The sequence below is a fragment of the Corylus avellana genome, chromosome ca6 (assembly GCF_901000735.1).
Source record: "Corylus avellana chromosome ca6, CavTom2PMs-1.0".
Classification (NCBI taxonomy): Eukaryota; Viridiplantae; Streptophyta; class Magnoliopsida; order Fagales; family Betulaceae; genus Corylus; species Corylus avellana.
This window is the reverse complement of record NC_081546.1, coordinates 13,553,135-13,574,971: the sequence shown is the minus strand read 5'-3', so window position 1 is coordinate 13,574,971 and position 21,837 is coordinate 13,553,135. Positions and strand designations below refer to the sequence as shown.

Sequence of the window (21,837 nt, the reverse complement as noted above, 5' to 3'; positions counted from 1 at the left end):
AAAATTTTGACTCATGACACCCTGCGTAAGAGGAACCTAGTGGTAGTGGAATGGTGTTGTATGTGCAAGAAGAATGGAGAGCCAGTCGATCATCTTCTTCTCAACTGTGAGATCGCAAGTGTTCTTTGGCATACTATTTTTGATCGGTTTGGGTTGCATTGGGTCATGCCTTGCAGGGTGAGGGATTTGTTTGATTGCTGGTGGTCGGGAGGTTGTTCTCGTAGCGCGGTAGTGTGGAAAATGATCCCTCTGTGTCTTATGTGGTGTATTTGGAATGAAAGGAATGTTAGATGCTTTGAGAACTTCACTAGGACTATAGAAGAATTGACTCATTTTTTCTTCTTTATTTTGTACTCCAGGACGGCCGCTTGGCTAGCTCTTATAGGAATTAGTTTCTCTGATTTCCTATTTCATTTTTCTCCTTCTTAGGTGCTCTCTTTTTATACTTCCCGTGTATGTGGGTTGCGTCTCTCTGCGCTTTTGATGTATATTATTATTACTTATCAAAAAAAAAAAAAAGCAATAACATAATTACTAAAGTATAAAATCATAAAAATATCCCATTATAGATACGTAAATTACATTAATGCTACCCAATTTTGTTTATTGGGATGAGGATGTAATGGAGGCTAGGTTCAAGACTAGAGGATTAGAGAAATCAATGCAGTTTACCAAGTTTCCTTAAAAGTAATATTTTTAAAATTTAAACTTGGAGCCTTTAAGATGATGCATAGGCGGCTAGGGCTTTTGGAAGTAGGGTTTTTGTAAAAATTTCCTTACAAATAAAAATCACTTTAAAACATAATTTTGTTGATATATGAGGATTTCAGCTCATGATAGATTTATGAGATTAGTCCAGACTAAACCGTTAAGCCAACCTTATCATTCGAGATAAAAACCTTTAAATCAAAAATATATATATATTACACCTTAAGGTTGTTTTGATCCCAACTAAAATAAGTTCAATCCTACTAATGAGGCTACACAATTCCAAAGTCATCTATCAAGGCTAGGCCTGAGAATTACTCTAACCTAAAATCAAGGTCGCTACAGAAATCCTCGGGGGTTCGAAACAAAGCCTTCTTTGCCCAATTATGTTCTAATTGTCACAACCGTTTCTTGCCTTTTGCGGAGTATGGGTGTGGATTCATTGTCTTATTGAAAGGAAGAGATAGGAAGGGTTGGAGAGGGTTCACCCGTGAGCTTCAAAAGGTTTATGATCTTTTCTAGTCGCCCTTCCGCTTTGGGTTCAAGGCGGTTCCTACTCGAAAGCCTCAAGGTAGTTGTCATTTGTTTGGCATGGGTGGTAATCCACTGAGGGTACTTGATGGTCCAACTTCTTGTGCATTAGAATATTTAGATTGGGTGTTGCAGAAAGTCAAAGGTTTTCATCACTTTGTGGGGCTGCTCTGTGAGGGATTTGAGAAATTGTTGATGGGCCTTAATTGGTTGGAGAGACTTTTTGGGCCTTAATTGAAGGCTTGATTGTTTAAGACTTTTTGATTGGGTTATTGTTTTTGACTCTTCTGTTACAAACTTTCATGTTAATTTAGATCTTTTTTGCTTCTAGCCAGGTGTCACTTTTGTAAACTTTTTGTGTACTTGGGTTGTGTTTTTGCGCTTTTCAATAAATTGGTGATTACTTTTTTTTTTTTTTTTTTTTTTTTTTTAAATTATGACCTTAAGGGAGGTCATCCTAGCTTGGGGGGGGGGGGGGTCAACTTCTTGTTGATGAAGCCTAAGATATTGTGTTGGAATGTGAGAGAGTTGAATGAGAGGCATAAATTGATGAGGATTAGGAATTTACTTAGAGAGTGGAAGGTTGACATTGTTTGTTGACAGTAAACTAAACTGGAGCTTTTGACAAGGGCTGTTGTGTGCATTTGTGGGACTGTCAACATGTGAATTGGTGTTACTTGGGTTCAAGTGGGGCTTTTAAAGGGATCTTGTCAATGTGGGATAAGAGGGTGGTAGAAATTGTTGAGGAATATATGGGCTTATTTGTTGTTGCTTGCTCATTTAGAAATATCCTTGACAATTTTGAGTCGGCTAAACCCCAAGGGGTTGGCTCAAGTGGTAAGAGCTTTAGTCCTTTGTGGTAGTCCATGAGGTCTAAGGTTCAAATTCCCTTGAGTGCAAACAATACATTAGGGTCAGTCCTCTGGCAAAGCCAGAGTATTATCCAATCTATGTGAAGGGGGAGCTTTACACGGGTCCAAAGTTTACCTAATAGCGGTGCGTACAAATACACAAAGTGGCCCTGTCTTGGAGGAGTTTCTCGTCATGAAAAAAATTGAGTTTGCTTTTGCAGTTGTTTATGGGTCTAATGTTGATTGTGATAGAAAACTACTAAGGGATAAATTATTGGGTTGATTAGTTGGTGCCATTTACTTCAGTGTATTGGGGCTGATTTCAATATCATTCGCTTCTCGAATGAGAGATTGAGAGATGTCTGTTCTTCCCCAGCTAGGTTGGAGTTTTCAAATCCATTTTTTGTTTGGGTCTTTTTGATATCGCTCTTTTAGGTGGTAATTTAACTTGGTTCAATAACCGGGACCCTATGTTGTGGTCCAAAATGGACGTGTTTCTCTGCTCTTCGTAATGGGAAGCCTAACTTTTAGATGTTTCTTAGAGGAGGCTTCCTAATATGTTGCTAGGAGCAAACAATATTTCAAGTTCAAGAATTGGTGGTTAAGATCAGAGGGTATTGTGTAAAAGATTATATAGTGGTGAATGTCTTGCCGTGTCTAAGGTGCTCCCAGATTTGTCCTGGCTTGTAAAATGACAGATCTGAAAATTGTTTTGATAAAATTGTAGGACATATTTGGCAATGTAGAGAAGAAGAAAAAGCTTTTGTGGGACACACATCAAGGTCTTGATGTTATTGTAGAAGAACCTTTTATGGAGATTACTATTGATTTGGAGAGGTTGAGAAAGATTGAGTTGGGGACATAATTCAAGGGCACTTTGTTGAGAGAGGGTGATAAGAACACAATTTTTCCACTGTGTGGCTAATTCAAACAGAAGAAACAAAACTGTTGAATCCTTACTTGTTGAGTGCCGTGTTTCTATAAGTACTACAAAAATAAGAGAGCATATTTTGTAGGTTTACAATTGTCTTTGTTCCGAATAGTTCAGTTGTCGGCCTAAATTGGATGGCCTTATTTTTGATTTTATCGGTGTTGTGGACAGGCCATGTGGATGGAAAGTGGTTTTGAGGAGAGTGAGGTCCTTGAGGGGGTGAAAGCTCTGAAGCTGATAAAGTTGTGGGTGTGGACGGTTTTTCCTTCATTCCTTTGCCTTGTTCTACACCTACAGGGAGGTTCACAAAGAAGATTTCATGAATGTATTTATGAGTTCAATGCTCGAGGTAAGTTTGTGAAAAGCCTCAATGCTACTTTTGTTGCCCTTATTCCTAAGAAAGCGAGAGCTATTGATATTAAGAATTTTCGTTCGATTAACCCCAAGGGGTTGGCCCAAGTGGTGGAGGCCTTGGTCTTGAGGTATCATCCCTTCAAGGTTCAAGGTTCAACACCTCATAGGTGCAAACAATTCCTTGGGGCCACACCCCCTGGTGAAAAGCCAGTGATTTTATCAGTTCCGTGTAAGAAAACTTTTGAGGGTGCGGTGCACGGGACCGGGGTTTACTCTACAGGGGTTGGGTTCGAAGAGCTCTGCTTGGAGAGGTTTCCCGGCATAGTAGGTGGAGAGATTTTCGTTCGATTAGTCTAGTAGGTGGTGTCTATAAATTTACTCCCAAAGTCCTAGCTAATAGGCTGAAAATGATGTTGGAGAAGGCTATTTGCTGGACTCAAATATCTTGACAGTAGAATCAGATCATGGGTTCCAAGTCTACTTTGTAAATTGGATCTAGAGAAGGGTTTTGATCTTGTTAATTGGGATTTCTTGTTGTATATATTGAGATGTGATTTTGGGTGGAAATGGTGCGAGTGTATTGCACATTGTATCTCTATAGTACGTTTCTCTATGTTGATCTATGGAACTAACTCCTGATGGCTTTTTCAATATTTTTTGTGGTTGAGGACTATGAGATCCTTTGTTATCTCTCTTTTTAATTGTTGTTATGGAGGCTTTGAGTAGATAGTTGTCCGGTATTGTGGATAGGAGCTCTTATCAGGCTTTTTCGTTGGGGTCTGAGAATAATGATGAGTTCCTCTTGTTTCATCTCCTATTTGCAAATGACACTTTGCGGTGTCTCACATTGCCTAGGTATGGGAAGGGGATGTGCTTATATGTATACACACACTCTTCTTGAGAATAACGCATTTTAAAGCCATGATGGCCATGAAGCTATCAGAACTTTGCAGTTAAGCATGCTTATGTGAGAGTAGTACTAGGATAGTGACCTTTTGGGAAGTCTGGTTTGGGGAGCCAAAAGCAAACATTATTGTGTCATTGAGATGGGAGAGTGTGCACAAGCCTATGAGGGTTGCTAGCGAGGACGTTGGGTGTCAAGAGGGGGTGGTTGTAGTGTCTCACAGGTTTGGGGATGGGGATGTGCTTATATGTATGCTAGCACCCTTCTTGACATAACATGTTTCAAAGTCGTGATGACGATGAACTTATCAGAACTTCGCAGTGAAGCTCGCTTATGCGAGAGTAGTAACTGGATGGGTAACCTCTTGGGAAGTTTGGTTCGGGGGAGCCAAAAGCGGACATTATTGTGTCATTGTGGTTGGACGTTACACACCTTGGTCTTTTATGAGCAAAATCTAGATCATCTTCTTACCGTATGCTTTGAAGTTGTTAGATGGTTAAAAATTAACTTGGCCAAATCAAAGTTGGTCTCTGTTCCTGCTGTAGAGAATGTTGGAGGCTTGACCCTTATTATTTGTTGTAGGGTGTGTATGAAGAACTTGGGTGTTCCATTGGGGTCTTTGTTTGGGGCAAAATCAACCAAGGATGTTATTATTGAAAAGATGGAACGTCGTTTGGCTAGTTGGAAGCGACTTTATCTGTGTAAGGGTAGTAGGATCACATTGATTAAAGCACTCTTTCTGATTTGCCTACTTGCTATTTATTCCTCTTCACCATTGCTGTTGGTGGGGCTAATTGTATGGAGAAACTTAAGTGGGATTTCTTGTGGAGCGGAGTCGGTGATGAGTTCAAATCCCATCTAGTTATTTGGTCTAAGATCTGTATTATGGTTTCATTAGGTGGTTTGGAGGTTTGAAACCTGCTTTAATAACCAAGCTCTTTTGGAGATGTGGTTATGGCATTATGCCCCGAAGTGAGATGCTTTGTGGATTCCAGTTGTGGATGTTAAGTATAATAGCATGGTGGGAGGGTGGTGTTCTGCTGCAATTAGCGGTTCTTTTGGGGTTGGGGTGTGGAAAAACATTAGGAAGGGGTGGGTGGACTTCTTTAGATTTGTTAGATTTGAGGTGGGTGATAGGTCAAAGACCAAGTTTTGGCATGACATGTAGTGTGAGGATGAGACTTTGAGGGCAACCTTCTCGGAGTTGTTTAGAATTTCTCGCTGTAAGGAGGCTTCAGTGGGATGTCACTTTTATTACATCAGTGCATGATTGGGAGGTGGAGTTGGTTTATTCGTACTTTAATATTTTGTACTCTTTGAAGTTGAGAGCAGGTGGAGATAATAAAATTTATTGGATCCCTTCCAAAAGGCTGACGTGTGAGGTCAGATCATAAAAGATGTGCTTAGTCCCTCCGCTGGAGAGGTCAGTTTGAAGTCATTGCAGTTTAAAGTTTGGAGGATGGTTCCTCTGTATTTGGAGGATACAGAGGAATGTAATGTTCAAAACTTTGAAGATTGTGAGAGGACGGTAATTGAGTTAAAAGCGATTATGTTCAAATCTCTTTATTATTAGATGGCTGCTTACAGTTCCCTCTTCTCTATTATTCTTGAATTTCTGAATTTGTGTTTTCCCTAAATGGGTGTTTCTCTTGTATTCTTCCTATATACTTGGATTGCGCCTTGCTGCGCTTTTTATAAGACTGAATTCCTTCTAAAATAATATTTTGTCAACTTATTGAGTAAATACTGTTTATTCCATATACATTGTCAAGTTCATAAGCGATAGCTTCCCTTTAAGTAGATACACCTTTTTCACTCTAAAGCAAAAGGTTGGTGTTTTTATCTTGTCGCTTGGCGTGTCATATTTTTTGTGCTGATAAATGATTGAAATTGATGCAGCGGAGCATGAGAGAATGGCGGAGGCATATTCTATGATCAACCAAAAAATGCAGAACTCTCTGTCGGAACAGGCGAACTTGGAGAAAACCATCCAGGAATTGAAGGTTTTCTGACATATATGACAGAGTTATATGTCCTGAATATTTTTTGTGGTTGGTTGTGCTGATGCCTATGTTTTTCAGGCTGACTTGAGGAGGCATGAACGTGACTATACTTATGCTCAGAAGGAGGTTGTTGACCTCCAAAAACAGGTAAAAGTGAAGAGCGTTCTCAGTTGTGATGATTTATACAACATTTACTTATCAAAAAAAAGTTGTGATGATTAATTAGTTATATATAGAGTTTCATTCTTCTGCCTTATCTCCATTGTTTATTGTACTGAATCATTTCGCTGTATCTACTATCTACTTATGGGCAAGTAATTTTGTTTGTATGTTGTCAATATGAAAACATGACAATCGAGGTCATGACATTTTCTTAACCTTTACTTCCTATAGATGTTAGCTTATATATACTGTTGTATCCTTATTAATCACTTCTTCCTTGGTTTGCCTTCTGCCATTAATACCCTCCTTAAGATTATGATTTGAAAATATTGTCCTGGTTCTTATATGTTTTATCATCATCATCATCATTATTTTATTATTAGCAACCTTTTTCTTTTCCTCTTGTTGTTTTGGTTGTTCGCTTTAGAACTGAACATGTCTTAATTGTGGCTAGTAGCTACTTATTAGCCACTTCCTTACTTTAGAAAATATGCTCTTAAAATGTGGTTTTATCAGACATGCATCCAGGCATACTAGAGCCTTGATGTGTCTGGCATTAACGTAGTCGTCTCTGAAAGTGCCAGTGATGGTATACTGAAGTCAGATGAGCTTCAACTCATGTAATGTGCTCTATATTTACTAATAATATCATCATATATATTTTGCCAAAGGGTTGCTTTTTATCAAAATATTTCTTGATTGAAGTATGTCATCAATGCTTTTTTCTTGTAGTGTTCTGGGCAACTTTTAGTAGGGTGCAAGCTTACCATTGTTATGTTGTTGGGTGATAATCTTTTAGGTGACTGTTCTTCTTAAGGAATGCCGAGATATACAACTTCGTTGTGGATCTACTGGGCTTGATAGTATCAATGATGGTACAACTATTGTTGGGACAAATGCAGAGTCTGATACTGAAAAAGTTATTTCAGAACGCCTTGTAAGTTTGTTGCTTATTCTTTCCTCAGCACGATTCCTTACATGTGTTCTGTACTTTGTAGAAGTAATTGATGTGTAGTTGATGTTACTTTTGGATGAAACATGCAAACAGTTGACATTTAAGGACATAAATGGATTAGTTGAGCAGAATGTCCAACTCAGGAGCCTTGTGCGCAATCTTTCTGATCAGGTTGAAAGTAGAGAGATGGAGTTCAAGGTTGGTCAGTAAATTTACTCTCTATGTAGCGCTTGCTTGTTTGGCAAAATGATGCTTTTCCTTGAAAAACTATTTAATACTTTGCTGTGTACTGATTGAAGGAAAAGTTTGAAATCGAGCTAAAAAATCATACAGAGAAAGCTGCCTCTAAAGTGGCAGCTGTATTACAAAGAGCTGAAGAGCAAGGACGCATGATTGAATCCCTTCACTCCTCTGTAAGCTTCTACGAAGGCCAAACTTCTATTTTGCTGATAGCTTGCTACTCATTATTATTAATTATTGTTATTGTTATGGTTGGTTCTTTTGTTGTTGTTGTTACTACTACTACTTTTGTGACATGCTGTTGGTAGTATGAACTTTATGATTTACGTCATTTCTTCCTATTTTCTTCATAGGTTGCGATGTACAAAAGGTTATACGAAGAGGAACACAAACTTCAATCATCTCTGCCCTATTCTGCAGAAGCTGCTCCAGGTCTCTTCCTTTGTTCTCTCTCTCTCTCTCACGTTACAAACTTTAGCCTTTTCTCTTTCTTTTACTGGTCCCTATGGCAGCTAATCTAAGAATCTTGATAGTGCTGGCCTTTTAAAAATTGAATGCGTGTATTGCCATATCTTTTCTTCTTTCAAATTCCACTAAAAAATCCATCTTATTAGCTTTGGATAATTGTTTTAACTTCCAAAGTCAAATTAATATCGGAAGTTAACATCCTCTTTCCAATTCCAAGAGTGGACATATCCATTGAAATCAAATCTTTATCCAGATTTCCAGATAATGTGCCCTTGGAATAATATAACTGAGTTGGAAGAGCCACAAAATACTCTTATTTTCCTTGATGATTACTTGACACTGTTACATTGTTTATATAGAAATCTGATTTATCATTGAGAAATAAATGGAAAATCAGATAAGCCGTTTTTGGAAGTTTCCTTCTTCAACGCTCCCCCACAAGTTGAGGCGAAGATTACTTGCACGCCTTACTTGAACAAGGCTAAATGAAAAACGGGTCTAGATGCTCCTTTTGTCAAAATATCTGCATTTTGTCCCTTGGTCTTCACATTAGATGTACAAATAAACTGTGCACGTAATTTTTCCTATCAAGTTCATTGGGTTTTGTTTTAGTGTGTTGGACTGGACTATGATCGATATTAATGCGGCCTTGTTGTCACAACATAATCCCATAGGCTCTTGAAAATCCTATCCAAATTCTTTTAGTAGAATCTTGAACCATTACAACTCATTTATCCATGTGCAATGACACATAGAAAAGTGCTAGCTACATCTATGCTTTCACCCCAAAATAACTAGTCAATTTGGAGCTTTCCTAGAATTCCTTATAAAGCCCAGTTTGACCTAATAATTAGGCAATGTAGGAGTTATCATTCATGACTACCTTTTTAAACCACCTACTCTATGTGGGCTACTTTCTATTTTCCTAATATTGGGACGCACTATCACCCCAAAACGATTAGTCAATTTGAAGTTTCCCTATAATTTCTTATAAAGCATAGCTTCACTTAGTAATTAGGCAATGTGAGAGTTAGAACTCATGACTACCTTTATAAACCATTTACTCGATGTGGGCTACTTCTTATCTTTCCAATATGGGACCGGGGTGTTACACCATGGGACATGGCTCAAAATCCACTTTTTCCACTGGATCTAGCAACAACTGACTGTTTCTTACTATGCTAGGCAACAAGATTTCCTCCCATAGGAGTGTAGTAAGCCGAAGTAGATATTCGATCCGTGGCTCATCTAGCTCAAGCTGTATTCATATAAGCTTCTACTTTCAGGTGATTATGTAGGGCAAACAACCCTTTCCTTGGTGAAGATTTCAAATATCAAAGTATTTGTAAATTGCTTCCATATGAACCATCAAGGTGAATGCATAAATTGACTCACTATATTGATTTCATAGGCCATGTCTGGATGAGTGTGGGGCAAATAGATTAACCTACCAACCAATCGTTGCTACCTGCCTTTATCCACAAGAGGGCTATCATCACTTTTTTCAAACCTTTTTATTGTGCTCTACTAGATTATCAACGACCTTACAATTGATCACCCCTGTTTCCATCAATATATCAAGAACATATTTTCATTGGATGAGGAAGATACCATGTCTCGATCTTGCAACTTCATTGCCCAAAAAAGATTTCAAATGGCCCAAGTCTTTTATCTCAAATTCAGTGGCCAAATATTTCTCCAACCTCTGCATTTTCTCATTACCATTTGTAGTCAATATGATATTGTTACATAACTTATAAAAGTGGTTACCTTCCCGTGTAGAGTTTTTGACGAATAGTGTATGATCCACTTGAGTTCGTTTATAGCCAAATCTCTTCAGAGCTCAAGAGAATCTCTCAAACCACGCTCTTGAATATTGTTTCAGTCCATTGTTCGAGGGAAGGTGGTGTGCTGTTGGTGAAGCAAGTTTTGGGGCGGAGTTTTAGCATGGTCTGGAGTTGTCTGATCTAGGTTTTTGGCCATGCCTTTCCGATGCTAAAGCTGAACGGGTTGGTAGAATCTTAGAAAAGGGAAAGAAGCTTTTACCTTTTTGGGCGAGGAAGGATAGGATTTCGGGGTTGTGGTTCGAGGCTGAGCGGGCTGTCGGGAACTATTTAGTAGGGTGGTGGAGTTGGGTTGCTACCCACCTTGTTGGCCTTCCCGCAAGCCATCTTTGTTGGACAGAAAGGATTGGATGTGCCCTTAAACTTAAGCCAATGGCTAACTTCTTGTGTAAACCCAAATCCAAGCTGGCCTTGGGTTCTAAGAGGAAGCCCGCATCCATGGTGGGTTTGGATGCGGGTCTTGGTTTTCTCGGTATGGTCACCCAACACAGTTCTAGTTTCCTGAAAAATGAACTAGAGGAGGGTACCTTCTTGCCTTCGCAGTCTGCCCAGTATGCCTCGCCAGAGCTGGTTATGTTTCTGGAAAATGTTGGGAGTGGTCTGGCATACTCTAGTGACACCGATGACTCTTCTTTAGGGTCGGCTATGTTGGGTGAAGGGGTTTGACCTACTATGATTTGTCAGGCCCTGGCAGAGATACTCCTGAAAGTCGAAGGACATTAGAGAAGTTCATTTGGATGAGAGCTTGTTTGTCGTGGTTGTGGCGGCGATCAGTGCCTTGTCGGTTACTTCATTGGGTTTTGTTTCTTTGCTGTTGGTTTGAGTTGTTGCCCAGTCTGCGTTGGCGTCTGGAAGGGGTGCGGTTAGGAAATCTTCTCTAGTAAGTTTTCTCCAACGAGGCTTCCTTATCCTGTGCGCTTCTAGTGTGGTCTAGAGTCCTTCGATTGCCCAGCCTTTGTTTGCTAGCGTTGGGTTTGGTCCATTGTCTTCGTCTGGCGTGGGTGGATTTGCTCCCTTAAATCAGTGGGATGATGGTCTTGTGGGTGAGAAGAGGCTGGGCTTTTGTGCCTCGCCTGGTGGTTTGTCTGTGGATGGTCCTCCGTGCTCATTGCTACCGCCTAGGCCATTTCTTATGTTTTCCATTCTAACTGGGTGTTCCTCTTAGTTTCTCCCAGGTATGTCTTGGAGGGCTCATTAGCTTTCTTTTGTCTTTGAGGTGGGTGAATCTTCGAAGGGGGGTGATCTTAAGGTGGGGGTTGTAGATTACCCCGAGGCACTCCAAGGTGCAAGGCTGTGTTATCATACTATGGGGATCTCTTACCGGGGTGATGAGAAGGGTTTTTCGGATTTCTGACTTGATGAGGAGCAACTTCAAGAGGTTTCAGTCTCTCCTTTTAAACCAAAAGGGAGGAGGGAGTTTAAGAATTTAGAGTGCTCGATCAACTTTGACCTAGGGGATATGGTTCTAGTTGGGGTAAAGGCTGGGGGGGCTCTTGCTATGATGTAATGTAGCCTAGGGTTTTTGTGGGCATAGGGTTTCTGTTGTGGGGCTCTTGGTGATTCTAGTTTGGTTTTTGTGGGTTTAGGGTTTCTGTTGGGGGGCTCTTAGTGATTCTTGTTGCGTTTTTCCATGTGTTTTCTTTGTTCTTTTTTGTTTTTCATTATGTTTTAGTGTTCTTTTTGAATACTTCATGTATGTTTAGGGGCGCTTTACGCTTTTTTTTTTTTTTTTTTAACGATATTTCTTTGATTGCCTATCAAAAAAAGAAAAAAGAACAAAGAAATTGTTTCAATCCTTATAGGGTTTTCTTCAATTTACGCACTTTAGCCTTAGTTGAGGGGAATTGAGAACCAAGAGGAAGTTGCATCTACTTTCTCTAGATTGCCATGAAGGAATGCATTCTTCACATCAAGGTGGTGAAATGGCCAATTTAAGTTCACTGCAAAAGAAAGTAGAACTCGAATAGAATTCATCTTTGCTGCCGGGGCAAATGTCTTTTCATAGTGTATTCCATAAGTTTGAGTAAAGCCTTATGCTCCACTGTAAACACCCATTTTGCAACCATCCCCCCCTTATGCTCAACCAACTCCCATGTATTATTTTTGCGTAGAGCTTTCATCTCTTCCTGCATGACTTCCCTTCTCTTTGAATCACTAATTGCTTCTTGTAAACCTTGAGAAATAGACATGAAAGACAATCTAGATACATAGGAACAATACGATAGTGACAGATGTTGATAGACACATAGTAAGATATAGGATGTTGAGTACAAGGTCTACTCTCTTCATGTTGACCAATAGGCAGATTTTATATCATCAACAACCATTGAATTTAAATAAGGGGCAGTGATACCATTACCTAAGTCAGGGTCATATGTTCGGGAAGTAGCATCAAGAATAGTGTTACTGTTCGGATGATTTATGTAAACTCTCAGGTTCTCCATTGGTGGCGGCTCAAATGGCTTATCAGCAAGCAGTTGTTGTTTATCATGCTTGATGAGTGGTCGTGTGTAGGGCTGGCAAAAGGGGTAAACGAGTAGACACGATTACGACCCGTTAGGACCCGCGACACGATTACGCTATATACGAACACAACCCGTTTAGCTAAACGGGCTAGCGGGTCTGACACGATTATAACACGAAAAATATCTGAGTAACTCGACACGACCCGTTTAAAATAACTGGGTTATATCGGGTATACACGATCCGACACGACCTGATAAAATAAACAATTAAAATACACTATACATTGGTTTCATGTGCAGCACAAATCCTGGATGCACCATACTCCTCCATGGATATGATTAAAGAGGAGCAAAAATCATCCAGTAAATGGCATAAATACTTAGAAGCCGAAGAAAGAGCAACCCGTTATCCAATTTTAATCCCATGGGCATCAAGATTCAAGATGAGGTAGCAGCCTTGTGTAAGCTGCAGTATGATGGTTCACACTGCCATGATATGATCTATGATCTATACAAGAATTCTTTGAAAAATATTTCAAAACAAAAGGAAAAAAAAATATATATATATATATATATATATATATATATATATATATATATATAGAAGAGATTTTAGAATCTAGTAAACTAAATATACCCCATTACAAAATCCTATATGCTCCTAGCAACAATTGTCATGGTAACCGGAGCCAGAGAGTGCAGATTACCGCCGTCTACAAGGGGGAGAACTTGAAGAGGCGCAGCACAGAGATTCAGAGATGAGAGAGAGAGAGAGAGCCGAGAGGGAGTCAGGGAGAGAGAGGCGCGGCTAGGGCTGGGTGGGGGGCGATAAAGTGAAGAGTCTGAAGAGGGGAACTTAGGTCCCAGTTCCTGGGTTAGTTAGGGCATTTTAGTCTTTAGGGTTTTTTTTTTAAATGGGTCTAGCGGGTCACCCGGTTGATCCGTCGGGTAGTCCCTCCAGACCCGAACTTAACTGTGTCTTAATCGGGTAGACCCGATTAAGACCCGAACCCGGTAAGTCCAAACCCAATACCTGTTAACTTCGTGTTGTGTTCGTATCGGGTTCGTGGGTCGTGTCAAAATTGTCGAGTCCCGTGCCTATACCTCTTATATGTAGGGGAAGAACCCTCAAAGATATATTTGAGAGCACAATGATCTAATTTTCCTCGAGTTGGACGATGAATGTGAACAAAATAGACATAACCAAACACCTTTGGAGAGACTCCTTTGGAAGGAGATAAAAGTGGGGATATCAAGACAAAGTTTTCCTTCAAACTGGGTTGGAGGAATTTTCTCTAATTTAATCTATAATAATGATATGTGTCCTCATATCATGTGAAAGTCATTTTTTTTTAATAAAATCTCTTCCAAGTTTGTTCCTACACATGTCATTATTATAGATTAGGTTGGAGAAAATTTCTCTAATCCAGTTTGAGGGAAAATTCTGTCTTGGATAACACCTCTAGAGGTATGTTAAAATCTTAGAAACATGACGAAATTCTATTGATGAGATATGTTGCTGTGAGTTAGGTTCACCCCAATAAGATTTGTGGACATGCATATCAATCATTAGAGGACCGTGTTATCTCAAGAAGATGTCGATTTTTCCATTGTACAATTCCATTATGTTGGGGAGTATCAACACGTGGTTTGATCGATGTTACATATTTATGAAAAATGGTACCATGAATACTAGATAGATACTCACCCCCATTATTAGAACAAACAATTTTGATGGAGGCATTATTGGGCTTGGATCATATAGTGAAGTATTTGAAAAACAAAGGACACTTCATTTTATCTTTGAATAAATAGACTCAGGTGGTGCTATAAAATTCATCAGTGAAAGATACAAACCACCGATGACTAGATAAAGAAACTACTTGTGAAGGACCTTAAACATTAGTATGGACAAGAACAAAAGGCATATGGTTTTTAGTTATACTAGGAGAAAGTGTTACTCAATGATGTTTAGCAAGCTCACTAGTTTCACACTTCAACTTAGAAATAAGATTATGCAAAAATAAGGAAGGAAACATATGCTACAATAATAGAAAAGAAAGATGTGCTAACTGCTGATGCCAAAGCCAAGTTCTTTCTGCAGAATCATTTGACCGAACGGTGTGATAAGCCTATGTGAGCTGACCTTGTGTAGTGGGCTGGAAACCCAGATAGTACAAACCATCTCTTTGGCTACAGTTCCTGATTATCATTCTTGTGTTTACGTCTTGGAAAAAAAAAAAAAAAAGAATAAAAGATGTCTCTACAATATAACTTACGAATAATACGAGCAATGGACAATAAAGTGGATGCAAAATCCACTGTATGAGAAGGTCATCGAGGAATTTTATGCATTGTTAGTTGACTTGACATACTTTGTAGGTTTGCATTATGTTTGGCATTTGTTATTCTTATTTTCTTTTCTTTCTTGTGGCCATATAATTACAAATTGGTTTTGTGCTAGCCACCTCCGTGTAGGAGGTCATTTGAGAATGGACAAAGTTTTCCTCCAAATTGGGTTGGAGGAATTTTCTTCAACGTAATATATAAAAATGACATATATCCATTTTTTTAATAACATGTGAGATGCACATGAATTTTTAATATTATTTATTCTAACTTTGTCTCTGCTATTAAAAAACATGTGCATCTCACATGTTCAAATGATACATATCATTTTTATAGACTGTGTCGCTCTCTTGTATACTTCCTGTGTACTAGGGTTGCGCCCCTCTGCGCTCTTAATGCATTATTACTTATCAAAAACATATCATTTTTATAGACTGAGTTGGAGGAAGTTCCTCCAACCCAGTTTGGAGGGAAAACATTGTCCTTTGAGAATTGTATGCATTTTTACCCGACCTCACTTCTATAACAAGTTATTTTCATGTCTTTCATATGTTAAAGTATTCTTACTTACTTTTCTGCACCTGGTTATATAATTAGAAATTGTTTCTTACAGATGATAGGAGGACCGATCTCAAGCTTCTTGAAAGATCTCAGGTATGGTACCATGGACATTATCTAAGAAATGGAGGTTTGAGATATCATTGGTAGTGTATATTTCCTGACATGTTCATCTATATATAAAAATAATGCAGGAAGCTACTAAAAAGGCCCATGAGCAGGCCATGGAGCGAGTTAGATGTCTTGAAGAAGAATTGGCGAAGTCTAGGTAAATTGTTATTTTTGGAATTTGGTGTATATGTCTGTTTCCCTAACTCTGATTTGAATTGCTTGCATGAAATTTCAACTTATCTTGGTTTTTGGATGAAAATAAAGAGAGTTGTGAAGGAAAGAGAGTGTTGAAAGATGATCAGTTGGTTACCATTGCCCTATATTCTGCTTTGGCCCTTGATTGTGCCATTACTCTCTGTTCCTTACTTTTCCAAGTGACTAGATTACGGCCTAAGAGTGTACAATATCCTGTTACAGATCATCTATCTGAGGAGGAACTTGCCCAATCTGCATAAGTAAAACCTTCTACTTGAAGGTATTGTTTCGGTCTAGAGAATATAACATGGCCATGAGTTCTTTTCAAGTATTTAATAATGAGTATCAATTTCCCGATGTGAAACCCTAAGAGCCTCGAAGAATCAACTAAGAACACTAAGACTTCAACCCCACAGTGGAGTACATCCCTTAATCTCTAGCCGTTTGCAACCCAACTTCCAACTTAGAATCGCCGGAGTTCATTCCCTGATCATCAACCATTTTCATCCTAGCGCTTTACCCAAACGTCTGCAAACCAGTACACACCTACAACAGAACCGCTGCTGGTCATAATCCATAGGACCACCGCGTGTTCCAATCTCCAGCCCCGCACACAGTCACTGCCTCCCAAGACCCACTGAACTATCACTGCAAAACTGCTGTTGATCAAGACCTAGGACAACCGCACACTCTAGCTCCAATCCTGCATGAAGCCATTGCTGCCCAAGGCCACGGACAAAACCGCCACCGACAATCCAGTGATCCACCACCATGGACTCACCCAGCCCTTTGTCAAGACATTGCCCTTCCACTCACACTATAGACTTGTCTAGCATGAGACCTAGGACAACCACCGCACCAATAAATTTTTGTCACTCAACCATAGTAGTGAAACCCAGCAAACCCAATAGAACAACCCGTTCAACACCCAGAACAACAAGGAATTAAACTCCCAAACCAATCCGTCATCCATACTTATAATAATGAAGCAATGGCTACTAAGAGCTTTCACAGTGGATTAGCCCTTCTTCATTTTTATCTAAAATGGCTAACCAAATCCACAAAAACTCCCCTCCATCCAATTATGTACAAAAAATGTAAAATGCAATTTTTCTCCATTTGTGAACAGTGCACCGCTACATGTAGCGGTGCTGTTCACGTATGCATTTTGTTTTGTATTTCTCTCCCTTTTTCTTTTCATGAATTTTCTTCTCCATTTTTTTTTCCACCTTATTTCCGTCCTCTCTATCTCTCTCGTTTTAACGTATTCCCCTCCCTTGTTTCTCCTTCTTTTTTTTTTTTTGATAAGTAAATTGTATATATAAAAAAAAAGCGCAATGCGCCTCTAAGTACACAAGAGAGTATACATAGGTAGCCCAAATAAACCCAAAAAACAGACCCCAAAGAAACCCCACCCAACTATAACCACCACCAAACGAAAAACCAAAGCAAGAGTACTGCTTCGGAGAAAGTTTCTCTCTAACCTCATAGTTGATGGAGCATTCTAAATGCTTGATTTCCCGCTTCCCTTTTGCCTTAGAGGTAAAGGGCTCCCGCTCCTCTTCAATATTCAAAAAGAGATTCAAAAGACTCTTCTCATCACCTCCTTCACCATTAGACAGTCCCACACTGGAGGTGAAATTCACCGCATCTATAACCACCTCCGAATAGTTCCCCACCCCCTTCTCGGAGGGTTCCGCTACAACGTCGGCAAACAGCTCCTTGTTCTTCTGCAACTGCTTGGCAAGCTTCTTCTTCACCCTCCGGGCATACCCTATTTGAGATTTGGAAACAGAGGAATAAATCGGAGCACCACTCTCCGACATTCGAGGAAAAGGTTCGCTTATTCTCAAACCCAGCTCAGCCGCATGCTTTCCCGAAATAGAACAGGTTAGTGAATCTTCGACTACAACCTTAGAGCCCTTTACCGACGATGAAGCCTCCTTCGTCCTAGGCAGAGAGGAAGCAGAAACATTTCTAGACCCTAAAAACCCCCGACGTAGCAACCCTTTCGCCGGAGCAGTCTTAACGGGTTCAACCTCCTTCGTCGGAACAGCACCAGCTCCCACCGGAGGAGTAGAGACCACCACCGGAGACAAAGGAGAGACATGGGTACTCACCGGAGTCAACAACCAGTTCTGGGTATTCTCCGGCAACAGAGCAGCCTTCGTCGGAAAAACAGGGACCGTCGCCGTTTCAAGAGACACAGACCCCGCCGCACAAACCAGGTGATTTGACTTCGGATGCACCTCCGCCAATGACAGCCCCACCAACGCAAGCTCGGAATCATCGTTGGAAACCCCGGCGAGACCACCGGCGACCGGCGCAAATACCTCAGATACGCACGCCTCCCTACGATCGGCCGGATCATCAATCTCTCCCGGCGAGGCAGAACCACATTGTTGCGACTTAGGCAAACACTTAACACGACGCTTCAAACCCCTGCGCCAAGCTGTCTTGAAATACCCAGCGTGTTTGGGCTTAAGGAAAGACCCAAACTCGCGAACACCCAGCCCAACTAAAAGTCCTTTAACTAACCCAGCTAGGACCTGGCCCAAAACAGAACGTAAAAGACCTAGCAATGTCTTATTCTTCTTCTTCTTCTTCTTCGTATGATCCGCCGCCGGGATAAAACATGTAGCCAGATTAGCAGGATCCGGCAACTCCAACTCCAACCAATCCACCAGCACCCACGACTCATACTCACCGTACCCGGGCTCGAAAGAGTCCTTCACCGGGAAGAGATCAATGAGTTGCGAGGATCTAACCCTCCTCCCAATGGAAGGCTCCTCAGAACCAGCTGCCAGTCGAAGAACCTCCGCAAAGGAGCGCCCAGGGTGACATCCAGAGATGGATTCTCCCAAACCAAGCTTGAGCTGCGTCCCCGGTACATGGTGCATAGAGGCTGTTGGACCCAACAACCTCCGCAATTCATTTGCAAACCGACGCCATCCCCTCCCTCCACGGCCCGCAGGTAGCCAAATGATTCCTTTACGACCTCCCTCAGCAAAGACGGCCACCTCCAGGAAACTACTTGCCTTATTAACACCCCCATGCACCATCAAAGCCTTATCGCCCTCACGGTATGACTTGGCGATATCAACCTTCAACAGAGATTGACTCACCTCCTCGACCATATCCACCAACCATGAAGCACAAGGTTGGCTCACGAAAATTACCCCTACGAACCCTTTTTTCTTTTCCTCCAACCGAAGATCAGGACACCCTACCTTCGCTGACAGGCAAAAGGATTTCGCTTCTATGGAGAAGCGCCGTTCCATAGCGGCTGACCAGAGCCTAGCGCACAACACCTAAACAGCACCGCCGCTAGGGCAGAAAACTATCTTGCTAACCTAAAAAATGTAGAGGGAGAGAGAGAGAGAGAGAGAGAGGTATTAAAAAACATCACGAGTATAAATTTATTGACTACCCTTGTTTCTCCTTCTTGTGAGAGGAAAACCTAGAAATTTATTGACTACCCATGATTCCGATACCGGTGGTTGAACCGGACGAAGCCTAGCTCTTGCCGTATGTTGTCGACCATCGAGGTAGCAGTCCCAGAGGACAAGACCCGCAGTCAGGTTGCTGGATGGATCGATAGCAGGTGGTGGGTCTAGGAGGGCTTGTTAGGCTGCGACGTAGGCTTGGGTTGGGTGGAGGAATAGGAGGAGTACAAGTCGTAGGAGGAGGATGAGGTCTGGTTTTTTTGGTCGTTAAGGGAGGATTTTGGTTGCGTGGATGAGAGGATCCGAGACCTAGATCGAAGTCGAAGCTGGATTTGGATTTGGACTTACTGTAATTTGAATTCATGGTTTCAGAGTTTTGTCCAACTAAAATTGTATTGCTCACATTGATGGTCATGGAAATCATTGTAGTTTCTTCTTCTTCTTCTTCTTCTTCTTCAGTGTCAATATATTATATAAATCCCTTTGTAACATGATCATGCCAACCACCAACTGCAGTTCTTTCAATCGGATATCTCTGGGAGGACCCGGAGGAGGGAAAGATAGAGGAGAGTGGTGGAAATAAGGAGAGAGGCTATTTAGGAAGCTATTATTTTGTGAAAAGATGGCAGGGTTTTGAGAAGACATAATGAAATAAAAAAAAGAAGAAAAAAAAAAAAAAAAGGAAATAAAGAAATAATAAAAAATAATATTTAAATGATATAGAGAAATAATAAATAATCGAATATATGGTGTCTTGTAAAATTCATTAGCTAAACTAGATAAAGTGGGTTTTGATTAGCCATTTTTCATAAAAATATACATAAACCACTGTGAACGCTAACAAAGAAATGGTTGAAAAGGTAGTGGCAGATTTTCGAGAGATGCATTGAAGCGTTGAACCACTCTTTTTTTTTTTTTTTTTTTTAAATCATATAGGGGCACTTCCGGTATTTCAATGGTCAAAGGTGGGGGTATTTTGGGAAGAATTTTGTCAAAGTGGTAACAAGTTGGTAGGTTGACGTACCCAAGTGTTACGCTTGGTAGTTCTGGGGGACTTAAGTATATATTGCCTATAATATTAATTGTGGTGGTGGTGGAGGGCAGTGAGAGAGAGTTTGGAGATTGGACAAAGAATGTAGAATTAGAAATTTGAAGGGAGTATTTAGTCAATATGATTGTAGATTCAGGCGTTTTGGTGATGTAATACTTATAATATTAATTGTGGTTGGGGCAGATTTGCCTATCATGGAGCTTGTCATTATTGTGCAATTGATTGATGTAGGACGATATTTACCTTTATTTTCAGTAAAAATGAAAATAAAGAAAATATCAAAAATAATATTGGAGCAGCGCCGCTTGATCAGAATTTTATTCGTTCTCAAACAATGAAAGTACAAAATGAAAGATTGCCACGATTCCCGTTGATTGTCAATCTTATATTAGGATTTTATTTTATTTTATTAGGACTTTATTTCCTTTCCTTATAGGGTTAGGTTTACTATTGTTACTAGGATTATGTTTACTTTCCTACTAAGATTAAATTTACTTTCTCTACTCGGATTAGATTTACTTTCTCTACTAGAAGTAGGTCTACTTTCTTTACAAGTATTTATCTTTTATAAATAGGCTTGCTTATTATGTAAAACTCAACTCATTAAATTATTATTAAATCAAAGAATTCTCTCTCAAATACTCTACGGAGTTTTATTTTTCTTTTAGCTTGCGGGCTTGTTTTTATCTTTTTGGGTAGAAGACGAAGACGCTTCTCCTTGCAGAATCAAAGACGTTGCTCTTTGATTAGTTACCTTAGTATTCCGCTACATCATTGATCAATTACATATGATAAACAAATCAATGATTTGGAGCAAGAAGTGATGTGGGTTGTGGAGTGAAGTGAGAGTTGGGTTGTATGCAAGTGATGCTGAATTATATATTGAAAAAAGTTTAAAATTGAATGAATTCCTTCTAAGTTTTTTCCTAGTATTACAAATTTATTCATTACTTCATCCAACAGTAGATTGTGTGCTTTTCTCTTTTAGCTGTCCTAAATGATGAAAGTCTCCAACAATGAAAGCATGTATCTATTTAAAATAATGTATTTCTTTATAAAGTTAGAACCCACTTTTGTATTTCCCAACCAATGGCATTTTGGGAAGACCTTTTCATAAAAGTGTGCGATTTGTAAAATTCCATCTATTGTGGGATGAGAGAGTAGTAATAGATTTATTTTATCATGTAATGTCAGTTTTTGGACCTGGTTGAAAGTTTGAGGGTTGACCCTGTTTCTATAGTAGTTTAATTATTGGTTCTGTTTTCAAAGCTATCCTATTAATATTTCTAAATACAGTCAAGCAAGCAATAAATCTTATATTTTTTTTGATAAGTAAAAAAAAAATATAAGACATAAGCATGTATACTTCTTTCCCTAAACAATGGGGCAGCAGAGTCAGACTTGTTTGCTTACACCTACCAGAAATGGGCGACATGGCCAAAATATTTGGTTTAGATGGGCCAGTCCCAGCAGGCCCAGCCCATGGGCCATTTAAGTAGATGTTAGAATGTAGTATTGTCATATTTTTAGCTGACATTGCCACAAATCCTAATGATTTAGAGAAAAAGGGGTATAAGGGAAGAAAAAATGTAATGCTTTAGAGATCTGCAAAATCATTGTATTGGATCGAGTGTGTACCATGTTTCAGATTGAGTGATTCCAGAACACAGGTTGCAAGGATAGTAGATTAAGGGAAACTCTGTTTTTTACT

General features: G+C 39.9%; 1 protein-coding gene across 2 annotated transcripts in view; it reads left to right on the top strand.

Moving 5' to 3' along the window:
* The window catches only part of LOC132185610 (nuclear-pore anchor), a 64,921-nt gene that overhangs the window by 20,503 nt on the left and 22,581 nt on the right, over window positions 1–21,837 (top strand). For both annotated transcript variants that reach the window (XM_059599369.1, XM_059599368.1), the window contains exons 13-20: window positions 6,179–6,282; window positions 6,361–6,429; window positions 7,244–7,381; window positions 7,493–7,597; window positions 7,699–7,812; window positions 7,993–8,071; window positions 15,379–15,419; window positions 15,518–15,591. In XM_059599369.1, coding sequence (XP_059455352.1) covers window positions 6,179–6,282; window positions 6,361–6,429; window positions 7,244–7,381; window positions 7,493–7,597; window positions 7,699–7,812; window positions 7,993–8,071; window positions 15,379–15,419; window positions 15,518–15,591 — 724 coding nt within the window. The remainder of the gene's footprint in view (window positions 1–6,178; window positions 6,283–6,360; window positions 6,430–7,243; window positions 7,382–7,492; window positions 7,598–7,698; window positions 7,813–7,992; window positions 8,072–15,378; window positions 15,420–15,517; window positions 15,592–21,837) is intronic.